This window comes from Ciconia boyciana, chromosome 6, assembly GCF_034638445.1.
Source record: "Ciconia boyciana chromosome 6, ASM3463844v1, whole genome shotgun sequence".
NCBI classification, from domain to species: Eukaryota; Metazoa; Chordata; class Aves; order Ciconiiformes; family Ciconiidae; genus Ciconia; species Ciconia boyciana.
In genome coordinates this window covers 17803298-17829880 of record NC_132939.1, presented here as the reverse complement: position 1 = coordinate 17829880, position 26583 = coordinate 17803298, and the positions used below count along the sequence as shown (strand labels likewise).

At 38.9% G+C, this 26583-nt stretch overlaps 1 protein-coding gene across 3 annotated transcripts in view; it reads left to right on the top strand.

Moving 5' to 3' along the window:
* Positions 1 to 26139, top strand: part of KCNQ1 (potassium voltage-gated channel subfamily Q member 1) — a 366539-nt gene extending 340400 nt beyond the window's left edge. For all 3 annotated transcript variants that reach the window (XM_072864543.1, XM_072864542.1, XM_072864544.1), the window contains one exon: positions 24059 to 26139. In XM_072864543.1, the coding sequence (XP_072720644.1) occupies positions 24059 to 24259 (201 nt within the window). In that variant the 3' untranslated portion in view covers positions 24260 to 26139. The remainder of the gene's footprint in view (positions 1 to 24058) is intronic.
* Positions 26140 to 26583: the final 444 nt, after the last annotated feature.

Here is a 26583-nt window from a genome sequence, read left to right as displayed (position 1 = left end):
TAATTTAATTCATGTTGTGAACATGAAAATGAGGAGAGAATTAATTTCTCAGTGGCTGGATCCTCTCACTGACCCTATGCATGTTTGCATTTAAACAAAAGAAACTAAATTTCTGCCCATGCATTGCTGGAAAAAAATGTCTATAGTTTTGTCTGGGTATTGAGACAAAGGGGTTTAATGTAACTTAAAGAAATAATTTGAGTATAAAATGGGGAGCTGATTAGAGCAGTAAAATAATCAGATGTTAAAAGGAGCAAATACAGTGTAACGGCTAAAAGCCCAGGAGTGGGAATCAGGCCAGCTGGGGTTCTGCTTCCATTCAAGCATGCTGTGCAACTCTGAGTAAGTCAATAAACCTTGCAGTGCTTCAGTTCGACCATCTGTAGAATGGGAATAATAAAAATATTATTCCCTGTCTCCCCAAACTGTGGCGAGCCATTGAGATGAGTATTGAGTCAGAATGCTGTGAGTTGAGAAAAGACAGATTTAAACTTTCCCAAAGTTCAGAAGTTTGCTTCCAGTTCATTTCTATTTGGGAGGCTCAACTCCACCTTTGCAATTGTAAGTCTGTTCTCCTCCCACCTCTATAGCTGGTAGGCGTCTATTGGCCTAATGTGAACACTCAGCAGACAAGATGCATTTATGTCCACAACCGTGTCGTTATGAGTCAAAGATGTATGTTATATTTTGGGAACTGTGGCGACAGGGAAAAGCGTGCACAGTTGAGCATGAAAAATTGAAGCGAAACCATGGGACTAGTAGTTAAATTCTTTACATACTTCAGAAATCTCTCTCTAAAACAATCCACTCAAGATCCTACTAACCCAAATCTCATGAGCCCACGCTGTATACTTTTAATTATGACAGCATGTGTCTTCTTCAGGTTGTTTTGCAGCTCTCAGGTGGAGTGTGCTCTAGAGCCCAGGCACCACTGAGACGTACCTTTGCGCTTACCTCTCTGCACCCTGAGAAATACCATTAAAGTGGATGAGGAATATTCTCAGTGCACATAGTTGTTCACATCCATAAGTCTTGGTTAGGGCTTCAGCATACACAGCAAAGGGACAGTTGGGACACATGAAATACTATACGATTTAGCCTTGCTAAATTATCTTTGAATTGTTTCTAGCTATAAATTGCTTTTCCTGTTAATTTTCATCTTTGATTCTGGGTTGTAGTTAGAAATAGAAGTGCTGAAATACAAATCCAGGCTTCCTGGTCTATTTAGCTCAGCGTTGGAGTCTCCAGAGGTTGACATAAGTTCCAGAGATGATTCCAATGGTTTGTTTGCTCGTTGAAAGTAATTTCCAGATCTCCGAGTAGTTCAGAAGGTGAAACAATCAATTAAATACACTCATGTGAATAGTCACATGCACAGAATATCCCCGAGGTGGTTAATGGTGCAGAAGGTTTAAAAGGCACCAGGAGCCCAGTTCAGAAAAGCTGCAAAGACTGCAACAGTTTGGACATCCAGTCTCTTCATAGGCTACAACTGAAGTTTCTCACATCTTTTGTATGTTATATGCAAGCCAAAAAGCAAGCAAAAGAGCAGCACAATTATTTTGTCAGAGTAAAATTGTACATTTTCTCTGAATATAAATTCTTTCATTTTGCACTCAAAAGTAATTGTAAAAAGAAATATACACATGCAAAATATTTTACTTTTTCCTGGTTTTGGTTAGCAGTGAGGTTTTTTTCACACAGCCCTCACTAGAAGTCTGCCGTATGGGAAGGGCTTACAGTGTGTTGTAAACAGCAGGTTCAAATCAAGGCTAAACCAGCCCTCTCAGTCCAGCCAAAGCCACAGGGTGCTCAAAACTCCAATCTGTTGCAATATTGGAAACAAACTACCGTGCAGTAAATTGTAAAGACTATTTTTTCATGTTGCTGCTGCTCTTATATGAATTCATTTTCTTTCAGCTACAAAATAGGGTGAAAAATCTGAGACAAAACAAAAGGAGGAAGCAAAAACCTTTTCAGTTACAGAATGACCTTTTCCATTGTCTTAAGTTCATGATGCTGCAAAATAATGAATTTAAAGACATTTTAAACAAACTACTAAGTTGAGAAGATTGTTTGTTTACATGCCCTAAAATTTTTTACTTCTTGACATATATTTTATTTTACATTTGGCAAAATGGCAGCCAGAGCCCTGAAAATCATCTTGTTTTAGCTACCTCAAAGCAATTTTAAAGTTCTGAAGTGACTTTAAATACATCTGTCTCTTCTGATCTAATACTACAAGATTTAATCCTGCTCTGTACATGCATATTCTGTAACACTCAGTAAAATCTTTGGGAATTCTCCATCTAGTAAGTTTCCCATGAAGTTTTGAAAGCAGAGTTTTGCCTTTCTTATCTTATTGTCAAATGATTAAATATCTTTTAAAAAAAAATAAATTTTAAGCAGTAGGGGTTTAACACCCAGTCGTCTGTGTGCCACTGAAGTTAGGAAATATTAAGGCTCATGGTTTACTCGAAGACACTATCTTTTCTGCTTTAGATTGACAAGACTTAACTATTATCTGATTGACTGTTTGTTTTTCAGTGTATGCCTTGGTCACCGGCAGAGCTCCATGCATCCTGTGTGTTACAGTGGCAGGACTCCAAGGCAGTATTTGGCTATCAGTTTATTCACCAGATTTTTCATTCAAAATCCCTCTTGAGCTTTTCAGTATGGCCCAAATAAATTATTAGTTGGCTTAGAGTGCTGGCTGTAAATGTCTGGGCCTTTATTTGAGCATTAAAAAAGGCCTGGGAACTATTTCAGGGAAAGTATTATTAACAAATTCTATGTGATAAAAATCTACTATTTGTTTTGGTTTTCAACCAGGATTTTTTATTCTGGGGGAATGGCAAGGAGGAGGTTGGTGGCAAGGAGAACCATTCATATCAGAAACAATGTTATAATTACACAGAGTAGAGAGCCTGTCTAGCAAACAGGATTTTAAAAATTATATAGAAACCTCTATAGCCAAAGAGGGAGATCCCTCTGGATGCGGAGGAGGGTCTCCAGCAGCTGAGTCGGCGGCCTGGTACAAGAGCGCTATCAGAAGCAGAGGTAAAGGTTTCATTAAGAAAGCATTTCAGACAGTCAGCAGGCATACCCTGATTTCCAGGAAATAAATGTTATCCTTATGAACTCCTTGAATACAAATCAAGGTGCAGGCATTCCTGGGAAGTGGACAGAATATGCTGGAGTTCCCAAGCAAGGTTTCTTCAAAGGGCAATGCCCCCCATGTTTTCCAGAATTGCTCTGTGCAACTGGATCTTCCATACAGCAATCCTCAGCACCTTCCTTTTCCATGTTAAATGTCCTCTACACAGTGTTTCTGGTGGTACATTAGTCTCGTCAGGTGTGGTTGTAAGTCTCCATTGGTATTGCCAGTTGCATCATGGAGCTCAGTGTTATCCTGTGCAGCTTACAGATCTCACTGCATTTATTCTTGAGCAGGGATATTCCTGGTAAACCCAAGTTTGATACAGTCCTCAAGAGGCAATCAGGTCTAAGATTTTTGACCTGTGTCTCATAAAACCACATGACCAGCTCTTACTGTTTTCTTTCCCCTCTGTATTTTCCCTGGTAATCAGATCAAGGTGTACAAGACTGGCTTAACAAATTGGGCTATAGGATCAAGATGGTTTCTTATATCACCAAACCTGCACAACATCAGAGTTTAATGGAAAATTTTCACCTCTAATAATTGGATGGATTTATATTTTCCATTCATTTCCACAACTAAAAGTCTTGGAGAGACTTTTTTATCAAGACTTGAAAAGGTAGACTAGTATTGACACTAATTGACTGTTCAGACTGAAGCACCTCCAGGGCCAGCCCTGACCTGAATGCTCCTGGGGCTAATCCTAAAGTAAATATGTTGTTGATAAAAAATAATTATTCTCAACTGTGCTTCTGCTCCTTTTAAGTCAATGGCAAAGGTCTCACTGGCTTTAGAGGACACCCAACCTATCGTATTTTCACACAGTGATCCCAAAACACAGTCTGCTTTGGAAGGCTCCCAGGCAGGGCTTGCTACCTGCTCACCTTGGGCAAAGCTGGAGATGGAAAGGTGTACTTCAACCGTCCAAGGACCATACATAGGTTTTTGGCAGTCCTGTTACTTTGCAGCATTAGCAGTTGCAGTTCTGTACAGGGGAAAACAATTTGCCTCTCCAGAGATTTCTGCTGGAAAGAGCTAGCTAGAGCCACTTAAAGAAACAGGAAATTCTGCAGTTTTGTAAATTATTTTAAAACTGATAGCCCTCATAACAGGTGGTGCTTCAGAGGCCCGCTCCAAAGCGCTTCCTCAATGAGCAGGCACTTGTGTCAACATTGCAGGAGGGCAAGCTAATGGCAAGTAAGGACTGAGAAATGATTGGGTTTTGTCAGGGAGAGGGGATGTTATTCAAAAAGTAAGAAGTCCTAAATGCCTTATTTTAGATAGAGCTGGCAAAAAATACCCTTTTGGAAAAAAATAGAAGTCCCATTAGAAACCTCTGTGTTGTTACATGTCAACAAGGTTACTTGGATAACATTTTCAGTCAAACCTTCTTGGAATCATTGACTTAGACTTTCTCATTGTGATCAGCATTTTAATCCAAGGACATTGAAATGCTGTTCTTAGTCTGTTTTGTTGTCTTTTTATTCCTTTTAGGCACTTTGGGATAGTGGTAGTAAAAAAGTTTTTACTTTTTTAATGAAATGTTTCAGTACTATCAACATTCATTATGAAGCTAAAGCCATTTATGTGTTTCCAAATTAAAATAGTTTGCAATTTCCACTCCTTGAAATATCTCAATATTTTGAGAGGTTAAAAAAATTGTGATATGCCATAATTTCCCATAAAACAGAAACTCTGTTTACTGACCAAGGCAAGTAATGACAGTCCTCTTCTCTGTAAAAGTAACCAAAAGTGTGGTATTGAAGCCAAGTAATGAAGAACAGTTTGTCTCCCATGTAAACATATTTTGGGATTTATTATGTATACTCACCTGCTTGTTCTTGGGCATTGGGAGCACTTCGGAGCCTTACTAAAACTTTATAAGACATTTCCCGCTATAAGACTTTGTTTTAGTTGTGTGCAACTTCAACCATCAGACCTGAAGTTTTCCATTTTGGGCATCTCAGACTAAAATTTTTGGGGATGTTTCAGCTGAAAAGCTTCAGCCATTCCAAGAAGAAAGTTAGGAAGACACACATAATGTTGCCCATATTATTGTGATTATTTTTAAATCTTGTAAGTGTTTTGAGATGCTCTCCTGCATCCTTTGGAATGAAGACTTGAAATTTGTCTGGAAGTTGTCCTAATTTCAGGTACATTTATTCTTTCTCTTAAAAAAAAAAACAACCAACCAACCAACAACAAAAAAACGTGACTTTTTATTTGGCCAAAGTAAGAGCCTCTAAAATCATACATTCTTAGGGTAGAGGGGGGCAGCGGAGGAGGAGGTCCTGATCTCCTCTCTCTGGTGACCAGCGATAGGACACGAGGAAATGGAATTAAGCTGCGTCAGGGGGAGTTCAGACTGGACATTAGGAGAAGGTTCTTCACTGAGAGGGTGGTCGATGTCTGGAACAGGCTCTCCAGAGAAGTGGTCAGGGCACCAAGCCTGTCAGAGCTCAAGGAGCGTCTGGACGATGTTTTTAGTCATATGGTTTAGTTTTAGGTACTCCTGCAAGGAGCAGGGAGTTGGACTCGATGATCCTTATGGGTCCCTTCCAACTTGAGATATTCTATGATTCTATGATTCTAAATAAGAATTTAAAAAAAAATAAAACTATTTGATTTTCAGAAGGAAACTACTTCTGAAGTAGAAAACTACTTGTTTTTTTCAGAAGGCAAAAGTCTTCTGAAGACAAAGTAACATAATAGTTCTTCACTAAAACGTGTATATAACTACTCATTTTTTCCTTTTCTTTTTTTAGTAAGAATGTGTGAACTGCAGGTCAGATGTTTAGAGAAACCCATTAAGTGATTATTTACTTTTTTCCTGAAGCATGGCACAGTTTGTTGTTTCTGTGGCTGCTTGCATAGAGGACTCTGCAGAGAAATAGCAGAATCCAGACTTCCTTCACCAAATAGGAAATCAAAATATGGGACTTTATTTCCTAAGTTTAATTTTTCTAAAGCTTCAAGAAGCAAAGCCACAAGTAACTATTGCTATTCGAACGTATATATTCTTGCAAGAGATTAGAGGCATGTTGTTCCCTTCCTGTGCTTAGGCCCTGTATGCCCAAAGGCTGAATGTAGCTCTGATGTATAAATACAGATTTGAGTACAATCTTGTAGTTAGTAAGCATAGGGTTAATGAAGGAAGGCAAAGTTGATTTGAACTTGAATACTTTGGTTCAATTCCTAGCTTTTGCCCCAGATATTTTTTGTGTGAGCACAGGCAAGACATTTAATCCCTCCGTATCTCAGTTCCATATGTATAAAACAGGAATGAAAATGCAATCTTTGTCCCACCCCTTTTTTAATCTCATCTATTTAGATCATGCATTTTTTAAGGCAAGGGCTGTTTCTCTGTGTGTGTGTGGACAACTCATAGCCCATCAGGGCTCTGATCTCAGACAAGGCCCCTAAGTGCTATTAGTGTGTAGTAGTAGTAAAAATAATAATAATAACAATAATAATAATAACAACAGATGGAGTTCAAATTCTGACAGCTCTGAGCCATTACACATTCGGGAGTATGAAATACAGTTGAGCCCAAGACAGCTATTTTCATCAGAGACAAAAGTGAACAGTTTGGCAGGGTGACTGAATTTGGCATTATGTAATCTGGGCTTTGCAGCTTCAAACCGTGGTTTTATTTATGTTTTGGGGTTTTTTTTCTCCATCTCCATACGGTTCGGCTGCGACTGGCACTGTTTTAGAGCTGGCTCATTTCTACCCTGCTGCAAACAACGTTTAGAAATCTGAAAAGAAGGTTTCTTTAATTAACTGAAAACCAGAGCCCATAGCCTACTTGATATGAAAAATAGACCGAATTATAGTGGTATTCATAGCCTGCTGGAATAGTTGGTTGTTTTGGAAAAAAAATGTTTTTAAAGGAGGCTTGCCAAGAAACTGTTCTCTCAGGAAATGATAAATGGCAGTTTGGAGACTTGAGTGGCCTGTACTGTATGTATGTGTCTTGGTAACTGCTGACTCAATCGTGTGTGCTCCTGATGGCTCCCACATTTGCAGCACAGGGAATTTACACTCCTGATTCACAAACTCATTACTGTCCTGCAGTTTGGGACTTTTACACATGGCCTTGGGATTGTTATATCTGAAAACGATGCAAACACATTTATTTAAATTACACTTCAGAAAACCTTTTGGTTATCATTACTTTTACAGTGTATGCTAAAAACCTTGCAATTTCTTTTCCAAAACTATAGTTTCTCTGAATATATCCTGCCAGGTTTGGTGTTTTCTGTTTTGTTTTTTTTTTCTTTTATAGCATGTTTTCTATGAAGTTGTGAAGTTTCAAGGAATTTAAATAACAGAAGAATGAAGACATGGCTAGAATTTGCATGACAGGGTTGTTTTTTTAAAAAGTAAAAGAAAACGCTGTCTCTGTGCACTGAAGAAAGATCTGCTTTAAACAATGCACCATTTAGTCGTATGAGTTTTTTGCAGTGACATGTACTATATACTGTTATTATAGGGGATATGTTGTGTGCAAGTGGACAGGCCTTTGGAGTGTACTCTTCTGAGTGCTAACGGTGATCCGTGTTTTCAGGCCATTTATATTACCTTAATCCCACTGACGTCAATAAATTTACTCCTCATTTACTCTGGGGTGAAAGAGAAGCGAATTGGGACCATTGTATATTTAGGATACGTTGTTGCAAAGCATGTCCCATTCCTGAGTCACAGTGGAGGGAGGGAGAAAGGTGCATGGGGTACACAGAGCTCAAGGGATTATTTTTTTCTAATGTTGCCTACTGAATCTGACTGAAAAGGGTCACACAAATGGTAGAAAAAAATTGCATCTACATATCTGTGAAAAGTTATACTGTGTGCTGGTAAACTACAAGATGAAGTACAGATTAAAGAGTTCGGAGATAATTTGATAGAAAATGAATCGATTCATTGCCTTTAGCTTGAATGTTAGAGGTCCTAGGCACCTTATGAAGAATTTGTGTATTTGGTCATTTGTATCCTTGAAAACCTTTTTAGCATTCACAGAGGAGGCAACTGTGAAAATGCTGAACGCTTCAAAGATCTCTTCTCTGTCCTTGCTCCATTATTTTTCTGCCCTTGCTCCTGTTCTTTGCTGTTTCTGAACAAATTCTTCTCCTGCTCCCCTTTTACTTACCCCGCTATGTACGGTACTGCGGTGCTGAGCGGCTGTAAACAGCTGGGTGGAGAGCCCTGCCCACGCTGTCAGTGCTCCTTGCCTTTGGTAGAAATGGTGTTAGTTTTATATTGGGGACAGCATGAAACCTTGGAGTGTATTTAATTGAAGGAAGCACCTACCTAAAGTAACTTTCCGCTCTGTGATTTCCCAGTGAGAAATCTGCTGACAGGTTTTACGTGCAGTCTGACAGAATAGAAGAGGAATGTGAAATGCAGGTATCTCTGCCCCCTCTGACCGGTTAGATGCTGGTTTTCAGATTATATACCATTGATTCTTCAGGTTTTGCATACCGAGCTAAGGGAAGTACTTGCACTGAAGTGTGAGCCGGGACCATCTGGGGAGAACTGCAGATTACTTCAACTGGGGAACTACATCAGTGAAAAAAATGAGTGCTGACATTGGCATTTGAGTTCCAGCATAATTTTAGATATATAAATAGCACCTATGAATTACAAAGTGAATAAAATGAAATTATTTGACATTTCTCACATGCTTACAAGTTTTGCTGGATCAGGTATTGGTATACAATGAGAGATGGAAAAAATGTCATTTACATGAAAGTCAGAAGAATGTATGCTTAAATCTAAAAATAACACTAAACTTCAGATTTCAACAACAGTATCTGATTACTCACTTCATTTTCTCTATCCATTCAAAAGTTCTGGACTGTCTTCTTGTGCTCAGCAATGGGGTATTAGTCTTTCACCTTTAGAGACTTCAGAGTGTGAGTACGTTTCCAGGGTTGCCTATTTTTGCAGCATCAGAATGACTGCTCTAGAAATATAAGGATGTCTGTCTCCTGGGGTGGCTGATTTAAAACCTTTGCCATGAGCAATGACCCCCGAGTGAGTGAAGTACCTAATTAGTACAGGTGTTCACTGTACTAACAAAAGCATTTTTAGGCTCTGGGACTGTCTGCAAAGATTTGAGTTCATGTCATTTTCTACACATGGCAAGCTTCGTTGTCCAGCACAGATATACAAGCCCTAAATTAACTGTAGAATTATAAATAGAACATAGGTACAATACATAAGGAGAAAAACCTAATTTTGACCTCTTATATTGTGCAATCACTGTTACGGAAAGTTATAGACTATGTGTTTCACGTATACTTCTTCCCAAATACATGGACCTTCCTCACTGAAAAGCTGACTGGGAGTTGAGGGCGCTCAGAGAGTAAGGGAAGTGTTAAAGTAAGTAAGTGAGCACCTTGCAGCACTGTCTTGCAAATGGGTTTGACAAAGTTTGACCTATATGAAATATTCATATAGAAATGTTTCCCTGGAAAATGACACTTATTCCTATGTGTCAGCTGTATGTGGAGAAATGCTGTGATTTAAACAAGTTGCTGCTTTAGCCAGAGGCCTATTTTGCTGTTGTACTAGATGCTCTGTTATGCTGCAGCAGGGGAAAAAAAAAGACAAAGAATCAAGATAAAGTGATATTTGTGATGATGTGTCTGTATGTCTGCACATCGTCTGCAGGCTGTGGATTTATTAGTTTTTCAGTCAGTAGAACTGTTATATAAATAATGCATATCAGAGCTGGTCACATGTGGTCTTCTCACTTGCAAGTACACTGCGAGTACTGTCTGAGCCAGAGAGGAATAACTGCAACCAGACCTCCTCTGCCTTCTCTGTAAATCAGCTTTTAAAAGGCAGTGTCAGACACTTGTGTCATCACGACAGTCTATGTCCCATCTAGAAAGACGCATTGGTGTGGTTATTGTGGGGTTTTCAGGTGGTGTGGGTGCTGTTCCTGACTCAGCCATCATTTTCTGCAGGACTTGAGGCGAGTCATTTCACTTTCTGTTGTTTCCATTTCCTTAGCCGTGAGTACTGGGTATCATAAAGCATTTTGAGGCTTGGAGGTCAAAAATAAAAACAGAAGCACTTGGTATTTTTATCATTTTTATTATTCCCACTGTTGTTCAGCATCTATCTTAAAACTTAGATATAATTTGAGAAGATTATTTCTTGATTTGGAAAGACTGTTGCTTGAATATATAAATCAACAATGCAGGTACTGTAAAGTAAAAAGGAGCAACTTATAACTGAAAGGAACCGTGATGCTTGAGACTGAATTAAACTCCTTTCACATTTCAGAGCAGATGTGTCAGAGCTAAAATGGTTAGCCAAATCACATAAAACCATCCATGAAAATGGATTAAAATGCCTTAATTAATTCAGAATGATGTTAGCATTTTAATCTGTGAAGTCCTTAGTAGGTGCTATCTGACAACCTTTTTTCAAAGGTTACATGATTAGGGGTGAATGAATTTCTCCACTCAGTAGCTGATTACTCTCTGTTGGATGGGGGGAAGGATACTACTTAGCAAAAGAGATTAGCAGAAGAAAGAAAATAAATAACTCCATAGTAACCTCCTTCACTCTTTCAAGGAAAATATGCAAAGGGAAAATAAGAAAATCCTGCAGCTAAACCAGTTTGTGCGCTGATACTCAGATCTTCCAAGTAAAGCTTCTTGGTCTGGCTTCTGTGAACAAAAATGATCAATATCCAGGAGGAGCAGGCTGCTGCTTGCTTCAGAAAGCAGGGTGCTGATTCTCTGGTGTTCCCTTCCCGGAGTGCCACTGTCAATGAAGTCCTTCCTGACTGATGCCCAAGACAAACTTGGTCCCTCTGTGGAGGACCATCCTTTAGATGACAATTAAAGTGATGTCTCTCATCACCTGCAACCAATGAAGATCCTGTAGTACTCTTTGTCTGTCTCACACAGGGTTGTGTAGCTTCTTTCTGCCACCGTGATGTTCTCCTATGCTTTTGTCATATCACTACTCTTTGTTCCTATCTGTAAATGCTGTGGAGTGTTACCGTGTGCTGTGAAACAGATGCTGCCTCCCAACACAGAGAAGCTACATTTTGTTATTGATTTAACAGGGGCTAGTGCAGCCCTTCATGGCAGGGGCTTGAGGGGAGAGATCCAGCTACATATTCATGCTCCTTCTTTGTGCAATTGATAACAGTTCTGGTAGGAGGTGGAATGGAGAAGGGAAACTTCACAAAGCTTTATGTGCGAGACTGTCACCACCTCTGCCTGAAGGATCTTCTGGTATTTCATCATGTCTAGACTATACATACTGTGTTATCTTGTGTAGAAGCCTCCTCTATCATAGGATAAAATTACAAAGCCCAAATCCTTTTTGTTTTGAACAGTAATTGTCATAATTATCTTAAGAATGAATAATCCAGGTTACTGCCTATGAACCAGAAGAATAGCAAGAGGTGGATGCACATCTAACGTCTTGAGGTGGGCAGATCATTTAGTCTTCAAGCCCGTCGTGATGATTAATTGGCTAGGAAAGACTGTGGGCCTTTTGCTTCCACCACTGAGCAGTTGCTTACACTGCCAATAGATCCACTTTTTGAGTCATGGTTTACCAGTCCAAATAAATGCCCAGCCTTGCTATATTCCTAGAAGAAGTTATCGACAAAGAAAAGCACTAAGGATTTTTTGTTATCTTTGTCATCCATTACATTTTTCAAACACATTATTTTATCAGAAACATTTGTTTACTTTTGAAGTCATTATAACTTAAAATGTTATGGAGAAGAGCCTTGATATTTTAACTGACTCAAAACCAGAGGGAAACCTGCAATGGAACCAATTTGGAAAGTTAACCCATGCAGAACTTGTTACCAGCAGCAGCCAAATGATCTGCCTCTTAGTTTTCAAAATGAGTCGAACCCCCAAAGTGTTAGGAAATTGGCTTAAAGCCATAAGGTTGTATTTAAGCAAAAAAAAAGGAAACAGATATCAGAGTCTTTAAAATCTGGTTTCTGAGACCTTGGCATACACAGAAGACCTGTTTTCAAGGTTTCCTCTACAATGATGTTGGTTAGAAGCTAACTCTGGAAATTGAAGCTGGTATTCTCGCATAGCTGGTTGGCTTCAGGACTTGGAATTTAAAGAAAAATGTCTAAAACTACAAAATGCATAACAAAATAATCACTTCATTTTCCCCCAAATTCAACTGGCAGAGCTGTTGAACTCCTGCAGGCATGGTAATGACTTTGTATGACCCATGAAATTTGACTGAAAACCCTACTTCATTAGCAGTTGGTTGCCTTTGTTGTAGTTTTGCTCCTGGTATCCATAAGATCTACTAGTCTGCCTTTATGAATAATACCATGACAGCCAACAAGCAGTTTCTTTTCCTTTTAAACATGGGTTTCCACTGGTAAATATATTACATTCTAGTCCACTCGTTGGTTATTTGCTGGCTTGTGATTGATTGCATCTGCCTCCACTTTTTGAAGTGGTCAGTAAACAAATGAAATGCTGTTTTGGGGTGTCCAAGGCAACTTGATTTTAGAGAGTACAGAGCACCTGCATCTTCTCTGGATTTCAGTGGTTTTGCTGGGTGCTGACTTTTCTACAAAATGAAAGCACTTTTATTTTTAGAGTATTCTGAAGGAGATATTTCTGAGGATATGATTTCAGCAGAAGTGAATGGCGGTTGGAAAGGCTGGGGGAGTAGAGTGGGCTCACAGACTTTTTATCACCAATAAATTTCACCTCTGATCTCTGAGCAGCCCCTGGGAATGAAAAGTGCCTTTGGAATTGTGTGTGGTTTTCTTTCGTTCCACTGAGCTTTCCCACTGAAATTTTCTGTCTTGCATCTGTGTCTTTGTAAAGCTTAATGCAATGGCAAAACAAGAGGCCACCTCCTTTCTGAGGAGCAGACTCAAGCATACAAGAATACAGCCCTGGTTTTGTGTGTTCAGAATGGGTGCAAACTTGCCACCTTATTTATCACCAGGATTTCTAATCTTCAAATGCCATGGCCCATAAATGACTTCTCCATAATAATATTTATCAAAGTATTTCTGGTCTAATTATTCATGCTGAGCTTGTTCTCTAAAAATTTCTCTTGAAAGAATCTTTTTAAAGATTTTTCTTTTGAAAACAAATTCATGACCACATCAAACAGAGATTCATGTTGCCGTTGGTTTAATTACCAGCAGCCCTCAGGGAATCTCAAAACTCACTGTTGTTATAATTGCTTCTCTCCCTTTCTCTCCCCCCCCTCCTTTTCCCCTTCCATTTTTGATTGCTGCAGAAGTCATCGTATGGTTATTAATTTTTTAAGCTCTTTTTAGGTACAAAGGAGTTTACCTTTTTTGCCCATATAGTAACTATCAAATCATAAATAATGAGTAGATTATGGATGCTAAAAAAGGACCTCACCAAAAATCTTTTTTTGAAAAAACAGTTGAGTAATCTTGTTTTTTAACATTTTAAGCAAAAAGCAGATAGTGGTGCCCTTCCCTACTCATGCCATGCCATAAGATTAGATCCATAACCTGTGCATGTGTCTCACTTTCTATTCCAACCAGAAAACCCAGTGCACCTAGTCTGGCTTTATTCCCTTTGAAAAGCAGTATGGATGCCTCGTTTGGGTGAAGTGTGAAACATAACATAAGCGATGCTGACCTAACTCAATGTGATACATGGCATATTTGCTTTAAAAAGAGCAGCAGTCTCAAATCTGTTTTGAATTAGGAAAAGTGTTTGAGAGAAAGAAAGGAAAAAGGGAACCATTTCGTAGCAGGCATCTGAAAAATAACAATTTGGAGGAATGAGGAAAAATTGTCAGGCAAAACCTAAGAGTTAAAGCTGAAAAATGTATTTCTGACACTGGGGATTATGAGTGTATATCTTATTATTTGTTTTTTAAAAATAAAATCTTGGCAACGTAAGCGCATACTATGATGATCCAGAACGAGAACAGCTACTCAATGGTGAAATTATCAGCAGTACTCCAGCAAGAGGTTATTAGTCATAGTCCCAGTATCATACGAGAGCCAGAGCCAAGGATTCAAGAAGCAAAACATTCCCCTTTGGAAAGAGGTCAAGATTAGTCACTTTTGTTTTCTTTAATTGGTGAGGGTAGTGGGGGCGGGGGTGGTTTGGTTTGGGGTTTATTTTGTTGTGGAGAAGAGTTTGGGACATATTTTTATGCTAGTTGGATCTTCTACTTTTTTTTTAACCCTAAAGTGTTGTAAATATGCCACTGTTCCACACTGGAAATGGGAATCTACAGCTAGGAGAAAGCTGTGTCTGATAGCCAAACTTCTGACAACAAAAATATGGAGAGATATGCAGAGACTGTACTGCCATGATTAAACCAGCAGAAAGAGTCCTCCAGAGGCAAGTACCATGAGGAATTTTCTTCACATCTGTGGAACTGAAGCATCTGAAATGTGCCTGTTAGCTAAACAGAGAGTCTTCCTTTCCTCTGTAGATAGGTACTGGGGTGCTCAACCAGAAGGACCCAACATAGGAATGTTTTGCTGAACAAGAATGTGATTGAGAATGAGAAAGCAATCAGTTTTCTAACCTTCTGTATCATTAAAAAACAAAGAAGTGCTTTGAAGTTTTCTTTGAGATCTGAAGATCTGCCAAGGCAGGGCAAAAGATTTTTAAGGTTTTGTTAGAGCTTCTCCTCCCAAGTTGAAGTTAAAGATGTTTAGCGTATCTGAAGGTGGCCATTAACCTTACTGCCTCAGTTTTCCCCACTTTGTGCTAGCAATAACAGTACTTATCTACTGCAGTGTTCTACTGTATAGATACACAAAGGTTCACACGGTGCTTTGGATATAAGATGCACTAATGACCGCCATTTATTCTATAACTATATCCAAACTATTGCATAAAGATAAGGGGGTTTTTTTCCTGGTTTCTTTGATCAATACTTTCCTTATATTTCTTGTTATCTCAAGCCTGTTTGACATCCCCCATAAGGCTGGATTTCAATTTAAGCATAATTTGGGAAACTGTTTATGATGATGGTGCTAGATGGATGTCCAGTGATTTCTGTGGATACATAAACTTCTCATACTTTTGGTATCATTGATTCACTTGTAAGGAAAGAATCCCTCTCTTCTTGCCAACTTGTGTCTCATTTTTAAATGGAGATGGAAGACAGTTGTGTCTGGTCAAAGAGATATTATTTCCTGAAGGTGGGGCTATAGTAAATGAAGATAAGCAAATTCTTGAAAAATCCAGAGTATTCAGTTAATATGATAGGGGGATTTTATCTTCTTTAGTAGCTTCTGATAAAAGTTATATTTAGAGACAAGACCCTAAACTTCACTTTCCTGGCTTCATGCAAGGAGACAAAAATATTCCAAGCTCCCTTGTTCATCTACTGATACTCTGTTAGTTTAGAGGAAAGGGTTAAAAAAATAAGTATCTGACCTTTGTAATATTTTAGAGGAAAAAATGCTGTATCCTGAGGCAGTGCTGGGCCAAAGACTGTAGATTTTGGACACTGTCCTAACTTGAAAATTTCCATGTGTTTTAAGTCTTGTCTCATTTATCTACAACAAGAGTCGACCACAAATTTTAATTGCTTGGCTATAGCCTTCTGGATGCCAGATAGATCTGCAAGCATTGCGCACATCTGGGCATGCACTCAGTACTGCGAGGCCAGCAGAACTGGCCTGGGAGCATGGGGAGCGATGAGCAAGCAAAGGGGCTTCGTGGCCCAAATCTACACCTAGAGCTAAAGAAACTTTCTCAGGAAGAGCTGATTTCCAATGGTTTGGGTGTTTTAAATAGGCCAAATATTTTTGGAAGAAGTTGTTAATAGCAGCAACAAAAGTGCAGAACCAAGGCCACCGTTCTCAGCTCTTTCTTCTCAAGTAGCAGCCATATCCTGTCTCTGCTTCTTACTATCTCCTCCAGCCACATCCATCGTGGTCCTCATTTCTGTCTTGACTAGCAGCTTTTTAGGTCATCCGTTTCCAACTTTCTTTACCCTCAGGCCTTTCTGAATCCTCTCCACTTCTAAAATAAGCACTGCCCCAAAAGCTTTCCACCTTTTGAGGTCTTGTACTCAAGTCCAACAGTCCATGGCCAAGTGTATTTCACTCTCCCGTAACTTAATTCTTCCGTTTGCCAGTGTCCTACCAACCTCCTTGTTAGAAGGAGAGGTATATATTCATCTTACCTTGCTACCTTTAGTCAAGCAGCAAGTTATAGCCAGATAATTTTATGAAGGTGACATGTAAAAACCAAATAAACTTGTGTGTTTGTAACTTCTGATTTCTATTTATATCTCATAATTTTTTAGATCTTAAAGAAATTGCTCTCTTATATAAGCACAGCATCTGTTGTTGCCGCTTGTTTCTTTGTAGGTCTCATTTAATAGTGCCTCTTGTCCTTGAAGTTTTGCCTGCTGCTGATCTGCAGCATTTATTCACATAAGGATTGTGTACCTGAGTTGTGTGTAAGTGGCTGGAAATAGTCAAAGATAGCTGGGAAGGTTTCTGTTTTATTGCGTAATATCTTCTTCAGCTACTGCTGTTCCTGAAGGCTGTACCTTCATTTTCATTTGGGGAAAAATGGCAGTATCATAAAAGAGGCAGTAATAAAAACATGCTGCCGATATTCTGTGTTTGATAACATATATGCTGTATTTTATATTATATTATTTATTTAATCACGTATTACTGAAGTGGCTTTTTCATAACAGTTTTTCAGTTTTTGACCTGTCAGAGCATGTCTCTGACTATTGTCAATTTCAAATAAAATTCAAGGGAGACATCTAATCTGAAAAATAGCATTATGGTTGTAATCTACACTCTTCCAAGAATCGTGAAAATTCCACATGAAAGAAATGGAGCTGAGTGAATAGTTAACCAGAGATGTCATATTTCCAGAAACTTTGAGGAAGCTTTTAGAAAAAGATGTTTTTCTTTGGAGAAAAGGACATTTGGAAAGGAAAAATAATTCTCTGCAGTATAGTTACTTGCTTATCAAAATTGCTTTCCCAATTCTAATGGAAAGAAAGAATGCATAAATCAACCCTGTCATTTCTCCCATTTCCTATAGCTTGAGCATCTGGTACCCTAGAGCTTGTGCTGCACAATCAGGACAAAATTCCTCAAACAAACAAAAATTACTTTAAAATGACACAAGTGTTACAGCCAGTAATCAAATGGCCACATGCTGGTGTTACCAGTTTGTTTTACTTCCCAACATAATTAAGAAAAATGTGTGACAAAACTGAGTTTCTATACGGTGCATTAGAAATTTACTATGCCAAGTCAAGCCCTTTTTAATAGCAGTTCACTGATATCGAGGTAACTTTTGGACAATCGGAGCCAGCGACTGGCTTATAAAACCTGGCTGTTTCTGAGCTCTGACCCTGACTCAATGACTCAGAAGTTTCTTCCCAGTCTCAGGTCATCACCCTCTGTTGAAAGCACAAGCGGCACACTCTGATTAATGTTGAATTCTCAGCAGCTGTTTAAGGGTTACTACTACAAAAAGTAAGGGTTTTTTTACACTTTTGAGAAGTGTAGTAGAAATATTTTACTATAAAAATACAGAGTAATATGAGACCAGCAACAGTCTACTGAAAAAACAGAACAATTTTTAGTATCTCAACACGAAAAAGAGATTGGCACTGATAGCTTTATGCAAGAGAGCTGATTTTAGGACATGCTGCGTAGCAAGTGCCTTTCTTTCCAAAGATGCTTTTTGTCTCAAAGTTATCCATTCTATTTGTCAGTTAAGACAGTGGTTACAATATTCCTGTAATATTTTCATTGACTAGAAAGTGACTTGTCACATGCAACCCTCAAAACCTGTTAATTTTATTCCTCAGAAGCTCAGCCTTTATATTTTTCTAGGGATGAGTAATCTTATATTAGAAGAGAGTGTTTTCTCACTGGCTCCACTTCCTCTCTCCTTCCCCGAGACACCACACACATACTCCCTTCTTTGGCCAACTTTCAAGAGAAAGTACAGTCTGTCTGGAGAACGAATCTTCCTTCGTGCAGATTACATTCTCCTATAAACACCTCAGTGACGGGCATATAACCTCCAGCACGACTGCTGCCTAATCTCTGGCAACAAAATAAACAAATGGAAGCCAGAAGCTCTGATAAGGGGATTCGCAAGAATCTGGGATCTTGGGTACTGTAAGTGGAAGGAAGACTCTTTCCATGATTTTTGAAGAATCATGTACCTGAAGAAAGAAACTTTCTTTAATAATACTGAAATTATTGGTCTCTCCTGCCACTATTATAGTTATAGAGAAATGTTCAAAATAAATCCTCTGTGAAGATTCCCATACCTATCCCTGAGATTCTCTAGAAAGCCACTCCTAAGATCATACTTGTTCCTGTCCACAGGGCCCTCAAAACTAAAGCATTAACTTTTAGAAATATTGAGATACCAAAATGTGCAGGGACTTAGCAAGAAGAGGAGTCAGGGAAGCTGCTCTCTGAAGTTTCCTCAAATATTCTCAAGAACAGTACCTAAATAGGATGGATCCCACCAAAGAAAAACATGATTTATAACCACACCTTCACTTGCAGAACACACTCACTGTTTTCTTAAGTACCTCTTGGTACTGATACCTTCCTTCATATCGTTGCCATTAACAGGTATCATAAGTTCTGGAATATTTTTTGCTTCTTATCTTTTCTTCAACTGAGTAATTAGTGTGCCTGACTATGATTTTGTTAACAGAAAGGACATTTTTCTGCGTTTTTCTGAAATATAAAGCTAGCTTATTACTAAGTATAGTATTGAATAGCAAACACATTAGGGATTCTGTACAACATCGCTTATGAGGATGCACAGGTGAAGAAAGCGTCATTTTCTTTCCTTAGAAGTTTGCCACACTACAGAGCATGAGGGTCCTCCTTATTAAGAGGCCACCAGGAGTGATAAATACATGAGATCTCCCCAGTCATCTTCAGTTATTTTGAAAAAGTGCCTTAAAGAGTTGGTTCCCTCTGAGCTAAAAAGCTGCACCCTCAGGAATGAGTGCTACTCAGGATAAGTCAGGATAGCAGACTTGGGAGTCTAATGTTGGAAAAGTAGCTGAAATTTTCCTTTATCACATTTTTGTTCAGCCAAGTGTAGCTTGCGTTCTGGTTTTCCTCTTCTCCTTTAGCAGCTTCACACTCGGCTTTCTGTATTAAGAACAAGCACAGTCCCCCTGAACCCACTGCATGAGCACTGTGCTGATAAAAAATCTCTTCATTAAGCAGAAATTATTTGTTTAATCAGTCAACCGTGTTAAGAACATAAGTAGTTATAAACCATCATTCTTTCCAAAGGGACTATGATTTTTACCCTTAATAATATTTACTTTTGAAATCTCTGAGAATGAGAATGAAGGGCAGAAGAGACAGCTTTAATCGACAGCATTAATCAGACTTGATCCCTCTAGATCATGGAGCAGCGCTTGGCATAATTTATTTGTGGTCTTTGTGGCCTAAATTATGCCATACTCCTAATCTTGTCCTTCAGCTTCCCCACCATCCTGAATATCCATGGCTGAAAATACCGTTCCCCTCAGCTCCATAATTCCACCTGTCCTTGCCCCTTCCCAGTTTTGGGAGTAGGTCTCCAGAGTGCTGCTCTTTAGTTCTCCATTACAGGGGTGCATGAAGGAGACTTTCCTCCAGATGTCCCCGGAGCCACTCAGGCTTCTTTGTTTTCTTTTTAAAAAAAAGCAAGGAAAGAAATTCAGTGTTACATTTTATGTTCTAAAGCATACCATGATTTTGTTATGAATGCTTAAAATTACAGGGCATTTAAAATTAATATAATGTGAAGATCTGGAGAATTTTAATAGATAAATTGGTCACTATTTTGTTCTCTCCTCTCCTCACAAAAACAGTCTCTGCCTTGTTCACTAGCACCTCCTGGAAAGCCTTTGATACCTTTATAAAAGTTGGCATATCGCTTTAGATCCAGTTGTAGAGAACTGCTGCTCCTGGAAACATGACCTAAGAGGACCTTGTGGTTCATAGGAACTACATCATCGCCACTAGTCTGTTGTGTGTCAGAGTAGTCATGTGCCTCTGTGACTCTTTAGGGAGAGCAAAAATCTGTTCTGTAACATAGCTACATTTCTTCATGATGTGCCATTTAAGATTGGTGCTCTAATCTTTCAGCCTTTGTGAAGAACTATTTGGTTGGTTTTTTTCTCAGTGCACTGCATGGATGGGATTGTTTTTATTCATTTCTAAGAGCTAGGTTCAAAACTTGTTTAAATCTGCTTCTCTCCGTCTGTGCTCAATCTATGATCCTTGGATATTTTTTTAAAAAAAACTTATCTCGAAGATGGAAAAATCTTGTTTTCATATAATATTTCAGTAAGACTTCGGAATAACTGTGGTGTGTAATTTCTGAAGAGTTTCAAACACTGCTTCCCCTCCCCAACAACTATAAAATACAAAGGAAATTATTTGCATATAAAGAATTTGATCATCCAAACATCATGCTTCTAATAAAACATAAATCAGCTAGAAAGAGCTTACTTAGTTTTTCCTAAAAGAAACAAATCAGTCTGAGTTATTTTTCTACGTAATTAACGCTGTTTGCTGTTTTAAGTAGAGGGATCAGAGTTGTCCAAAGCAGTTAAGATTATAGCAACATCAGCAGTTTTTCTGTTTGCTTTACTTTTATTCATTCTGGCATCATAGCTAATTTCTAATCAAGTAAATGTGTTTGAAAGTTTGATTCAGGGGAGATGATACACTTCATGCTAAGTGCATAAAGCTAGTTTAATAAAAAGGGTATTGCACACAATGACATTTTTCTAGTGGGTATAATTATCTCTGCAGCAAACAAGTGAACGATGTATTTCAGGATGTGTATTTGGATGATGACAGGCAGATTGGGCATGCTAATAAGCAAGGCCGTTCACCAGCAAACCTCTTATTCTTGTACATCAGAGGCCTGTGATGACAGTAGAGGTTGCCTTCTGGTGGCTTTCAATTCTCTGTTTAAAATGTCTCATACTTTAGGCAGACAGCCCTTTGGCAGAACTGAGGATGGGGGCCCATTGTCCTATTGCCATCTCATTTGCAAATGTTATCTTTTCTGATCCAGCCCCAAGAAGCAAGAACAGAGCAACGTACAGAAATTCAGACTGCTCCTTCTTTTGTAATATCCAAAAAATATGTTACTATTTGGGATTGACAATTCAGTCCAAGATTGATCCAGAGCCTGCTGAAGTCACTGGAAGTCTGTGATATTGCCAAAAACTACCACTGACTTCAGCATGTCTTGGAGCAAGCCCCTCACGGGCGCAGAACTCCCTGGGAAATGGCTTGCTTTATTGGAAAGCAAAACTGATTAAACAACAATTAAACACAACCAGCTATCTGGACCTCCCTCCACAAAAGCTTTGTGGCTTTAGAGCCCTACCCTAATAAGCAGGAACGTGGAAGACAAAGGTCTTTACTTTTTATCTCATATGGCTCAGCTCAATAGTAATTAGCTTCTGCCTCTGCTTCTGTGGGCCTCCTGCACTCCACAGCTGCAGCAGCCAAACCTTGTTCCCTAGAAAAAATTAGACAATTATCTCTGGGAATTTATTTCCCAGCAAGAATATTCACATCTCACTTCTCTCCAGTACTTCATCATCAAGATGCATAGCTCTTGAAGGACTATCCAGATCTCAGTCCAATCTACTGTCATGTTCAATAGCTCATCACTGCAAGAGTTTCATAAAAGCACATTTTTCAGATATATCTTCAGTCTGTGTTTCCTCTGGTAATCCCTGACTGGAATTACAAATTAAGAAATATATCTATAAAAATCCCCTAGTTAGTTTAGAATAATTAGCAAAAAGGCATTTCTTGTTAGAGAAAAAGTTGTCCTTTGGACTCTGAAGATAGCTGTTTGTCTGCAGTCTTCCACTTCAATCTTTCCAGCACAGCTGTCTTGGAAAGCAAGTGATACCTGGGCAGTGAGGGATAGAGGAATGAAGTATTTTTGCAGGCTTCACTAGCACTGATTTGTACTGTCACGCTTGGAGCATCATGAGTTTGCCATCTGTGATGGGCACCATTTGGGCAAAGCATGCCTTTTTTTAAGGGAGTGAACAAATGGTGGTGAAATGAAAACCGGATGATCTGCTCAATTTTCCATCTGTAGTTTCTTCTAGAAATTGTGAACTTATGTGTTCTTCAGCTTCCTCATTTGAAGAATCTCATCTTTCAACAGCCATTTCCATCCAGAATTACTAGTGTTTCATGTACCATCTAGGGTGCTTTGCCTAACATTTTCAAAACCAGCTGCAAAGTATAAATCTCTGGCACCTCATATTTTTAAATCACTGTATCTGCTTCCCTACCAGTTGTACAAAGTGTTTGAAAAAAACAGCATTTTCTCTACAGTGGAAAAACATTTTAGTCTCTGCTGAAATCCTCCAGGTTTGTTGATGTTCTGCTCAGCCTTACTGTCTTTTACTATCCTGTGTGATACTTGGATGATAGCCAGGCACATATAAATTGCTCCCACTCATGCTCTTTCTGGTGGTTTTATGTGCCTTTCACTACTTTCTAGCAGATATTTTAGGCAGCAATTTATTCCTGTCACATCTTTTTCTGCTTACTTTCTTTTCCCTGTTTAAAACCTATTACATCTTTTTGCCTAGAATTTAGTTAGTGTTTTAGGATCCCTGTGGATCAATGGGTCAGAGACTACAATGGCAAAATCGTGGCTTTCTCTTTAAGCTTGTAGAAGGGAGTAGGAGGCCGTAAGAAAGACTCTTACTGCCCAATTTCAATGCTTGCCATGCCAGGGGGCAGAGAGCGGGCAAGACTTTGAAGCTGGAAGCGCCCATCTTCCCCTCAGGAGGCTTCCCATGCCAGATAAAAGGGGTGGTACAGATTACTTCTTGATTGGAAAATGCAAGAAACCAGAGACTGAATCTGTGGTGCTCCTAGAAACATTTCATTCCTGATTTTCCTCTGAGTACCACAAGTGTACACCAAATAGAGTCTAAATTTTGTCTCCATAACTTCATAACTCCATAAATCCATAACTTAGTCTCTATTAAGTATCCTGATTCTTCATTATATTTCTCCTAAAGATTAGAAGAAAGAGAAGAAAAAGTAAAAAAGAGGAATTAAAGAATTTAAGGGGCTTCTGTCTAAAAGCAGAAGAAAATGAGCATTATGGATTCAGTCTGAACCTTCCCCTGCAGCCCTCCAGTTGAAAAATTAGCTTCCACCCCTCTTAGAAGAGTTTCTGGCTTGCTGTGAATCATGTCATTCAAACGGCAATCTTAGTGAACACTGTGTCATTGGGGGTTGAGAGCGTAAAACTGAATCATGCCCCACTCCTAGCCCTTGCCACAGACCCCAGCTGCTCTACACTTGCATCAGCAAAAATATCTGTGGGGCATTTTGTGGTCTGAGCTGGTAATTGGGCCCAAATGTAACAAAGAGCAACAGTCAGTCCTAGCTTAGAGTTGATTAGATCACTGCAAGTAGAGCAGACATTTACTAGAGCATATTGATATTATTAAGGCATATAAGCGTGTTAGAAGTTTATCATGTTTTCAAAAAAATGTGGACATAATAATAACAAAAAACCACAGAAACTCAGTTCTGGGACTTAGTTCTCTATCCCAGCATGTCTCTTTGAAAGCCCATTTGTCATGTGTTCATCCAGGTGTAAAAGGAGTGTCAAAGCACATACCAGAGGTGAGTATTAACAGGCCTGTCCTCATCCAACTCTGACCTATTGCATTAAATTTCTAATTATCTGTTTGATGGACCGTGAATCTGTGGTGTCTTCGTAGAGGTTGTTGTGATCCTAACTAAGAAAACTGTCATTTTAATATTGCATTTGTATCCCATGGTTTGTTGCAATTTTCTCACGTGCTGCTACTAAACAAGCCTTCCCTTTGCCTTTGTAGGTTATACAAATGGACCAGAAACTGAATCTCATTACAGATATGCTGCATCATCTGGTTTCCCGTCAGCAGGGGGATCAAGGGAACAGCAGGTCATCTCAGAGAGGCAACAATGTCAATTCAGATCTTTTCCTCCCCAATAACACCCTGCCGACCTATGAGCAACTGACAGTACCAAGAAGAAATGAAGATGATATATCCTGATGTGGTATAAGTCTGGGTTGGGTTTTTCCCACCTTTCTCCTTTAAATGGGACTGAATGTTGAGAAGTTGGAAGGAATTAAGTTCATCAGCCATCCAAGAAAACATGTGACTACTGTATCTATACCACTAGTCTCTAATACGCTCTTCTAAAGCCGCTCATAATAGCCGAAGGATTGCCAGGCTGTCTTCTACCAGGAAAAACTTACTGAAGCTCCACGTTGATTTTGTTCATGAACAAATGATTACAACTCGTTATTTCTCAGAAAGACCAAAACAATGTAAAGACAGGCAAAATGGCAAGGATTTAGAGCTCCTTTAATAATAATAATAGTAATAATAATATTCTAATAATACTTGAACTTAGATGGAAAAAGTGCATTGTTTATAAATCTGCAGATAGCAATATATTTCTACTACTAAAGTTTTTAAAACAAACTAGGATAACTTATGTTGTTTTTATTGTATAAACGTGCACTAACATTCTAGAGAATGACAAACCACATATTGAATGATTTTCTTTTTCTGTTTTATTTTAACATTGCTGCATAAACAGTTATCAGATAATAACCAGGTTTTTTAAATCTGTTTTTCTTCAGGGAGGATCTAATCCTTAATCTGGAACAATACTATTTATAGTGGAAAGCGCTATAGATTTTTTAAGATACCAGTTTTTCATGGGGAGACAATAAAGTATTACATAGAAAAAATGATTCTGCTTTCTAGAAAATTGTTGCCAAAGAATTTATGTATAAATAGAAAACACGGTGGTCTGAATGTACTTGTCCTGAAATAACTTTTTAAAAAGAAGACCGACTACTTCTTAAGTCTACTGTTTTTTAGCTTACCATGGCCAAGAATAGTACAAGAGGCTGAAGTGACTGGACTTGCTGGTCAAGTGCTTGAGCTGGCCACTTATGGAGCATCCATAATTCTCGCAGGAATCGAGGCCCGAGGTCAGGAAAGCATCTCTCATCCAGACAGCATATATGACAATTTGAACAGTTTCCTGAATAATGTCTTGAGAAATTCAACTCCCTACAAGAGTCACTTGGTATTGAAAAGTGCCAGCTCTAATTTAGAGGACCAAGGGCCTCAGCTACAACCCACCGAGCTGAACCATGTTACCCCACATGATAGTGGCAATAAAGCCAGCAGTGTGTGGCTCAGTATGATTTTTCACATACACAATGTGAGCAGGATTTGGGCTTTGATTACTGAGGTTGAAATTCAACCCTTGCAGATAGTCAGCACCTGTACCATAATAGCCCTGCTTTGAATATGGAACATCTTTAAAGCTGACAGAGTGTCAGGAAAAGCTCTTTAGTCCAATGTGGTGTGGTGGTAGCCCATGCCACTGGCAAAAGAGGGAGATGTAGGCAGATTTATCAGCTCTTGCACTTTGAGCATCATACACATCCAGTGCACCCTATTCCCCTCACTGCAGAGCCTTGTACCTCACGGCGGTCTCTCTCCCTGTCCTGGAAAACTGATGCCCTAAAGCCTCGTAACTTTGCACAGCAGTTAACGTTACCAGTCTTTAATATCATTGAGCAGTCTGAAATACTGATGTGTAATGAACTGAGATCGCAGGGAACCTTCTCATAGTGCTGCTCATATTCCGGGCTTTCTTTTCAACATTTCACCTCTTTCACTTGGGCTGCAGAGAAAAGTATACTGTATTTAACTTTACAGATTATGTTACAATTATCCAGCCTTGCTGCTGTACGGTAGATAAACGTTAAGGGTGTAAAAATTTACAGGCATAAACAGGAATTGTATCTGGGCATTATGTTTTATAGAAATCAAAATTATTGTCATGATTTTGAACATTTTTTAAATGAGATTCACTATGTAATTTCAGGTTATCAATCAGCCTGTTAATTTCCTAATAAAATACAGGACAAGAGTGCCATGTCTTTTGGTTATTCTAAAATCCAGACACTTGATCCACACAGGAAAGCTGTTGGCTTTGCTCTTCTTTTTTCTCTTAGCCCACTGTACAGTGTACAGATGCCTTATTTGCAATGCAGGACTGGAAACCTTCTGCTGATTCTCTACTAGAGAAATAAAAGAAAAACAGGACTTAATCCGCCAGGGTGGCCTTGGGGAGAAAGGTGTGTCTTGTAGCCCTTGCTGAAAGCAGCCAGGTCTATACATTTCTAAGGGCATTGTGTTAACCAGAAAATGCATCCATTCCTACCTGTTTGTTCCCAAGACCATACCTATATTTTCTGTTTGGCAGCTAATCTTGGTGATAACAGCCTGGCAATTTCCCTTTCTTGATGTGTCAGTTGGTCTATATCAATCCGAAAATCACCATTACC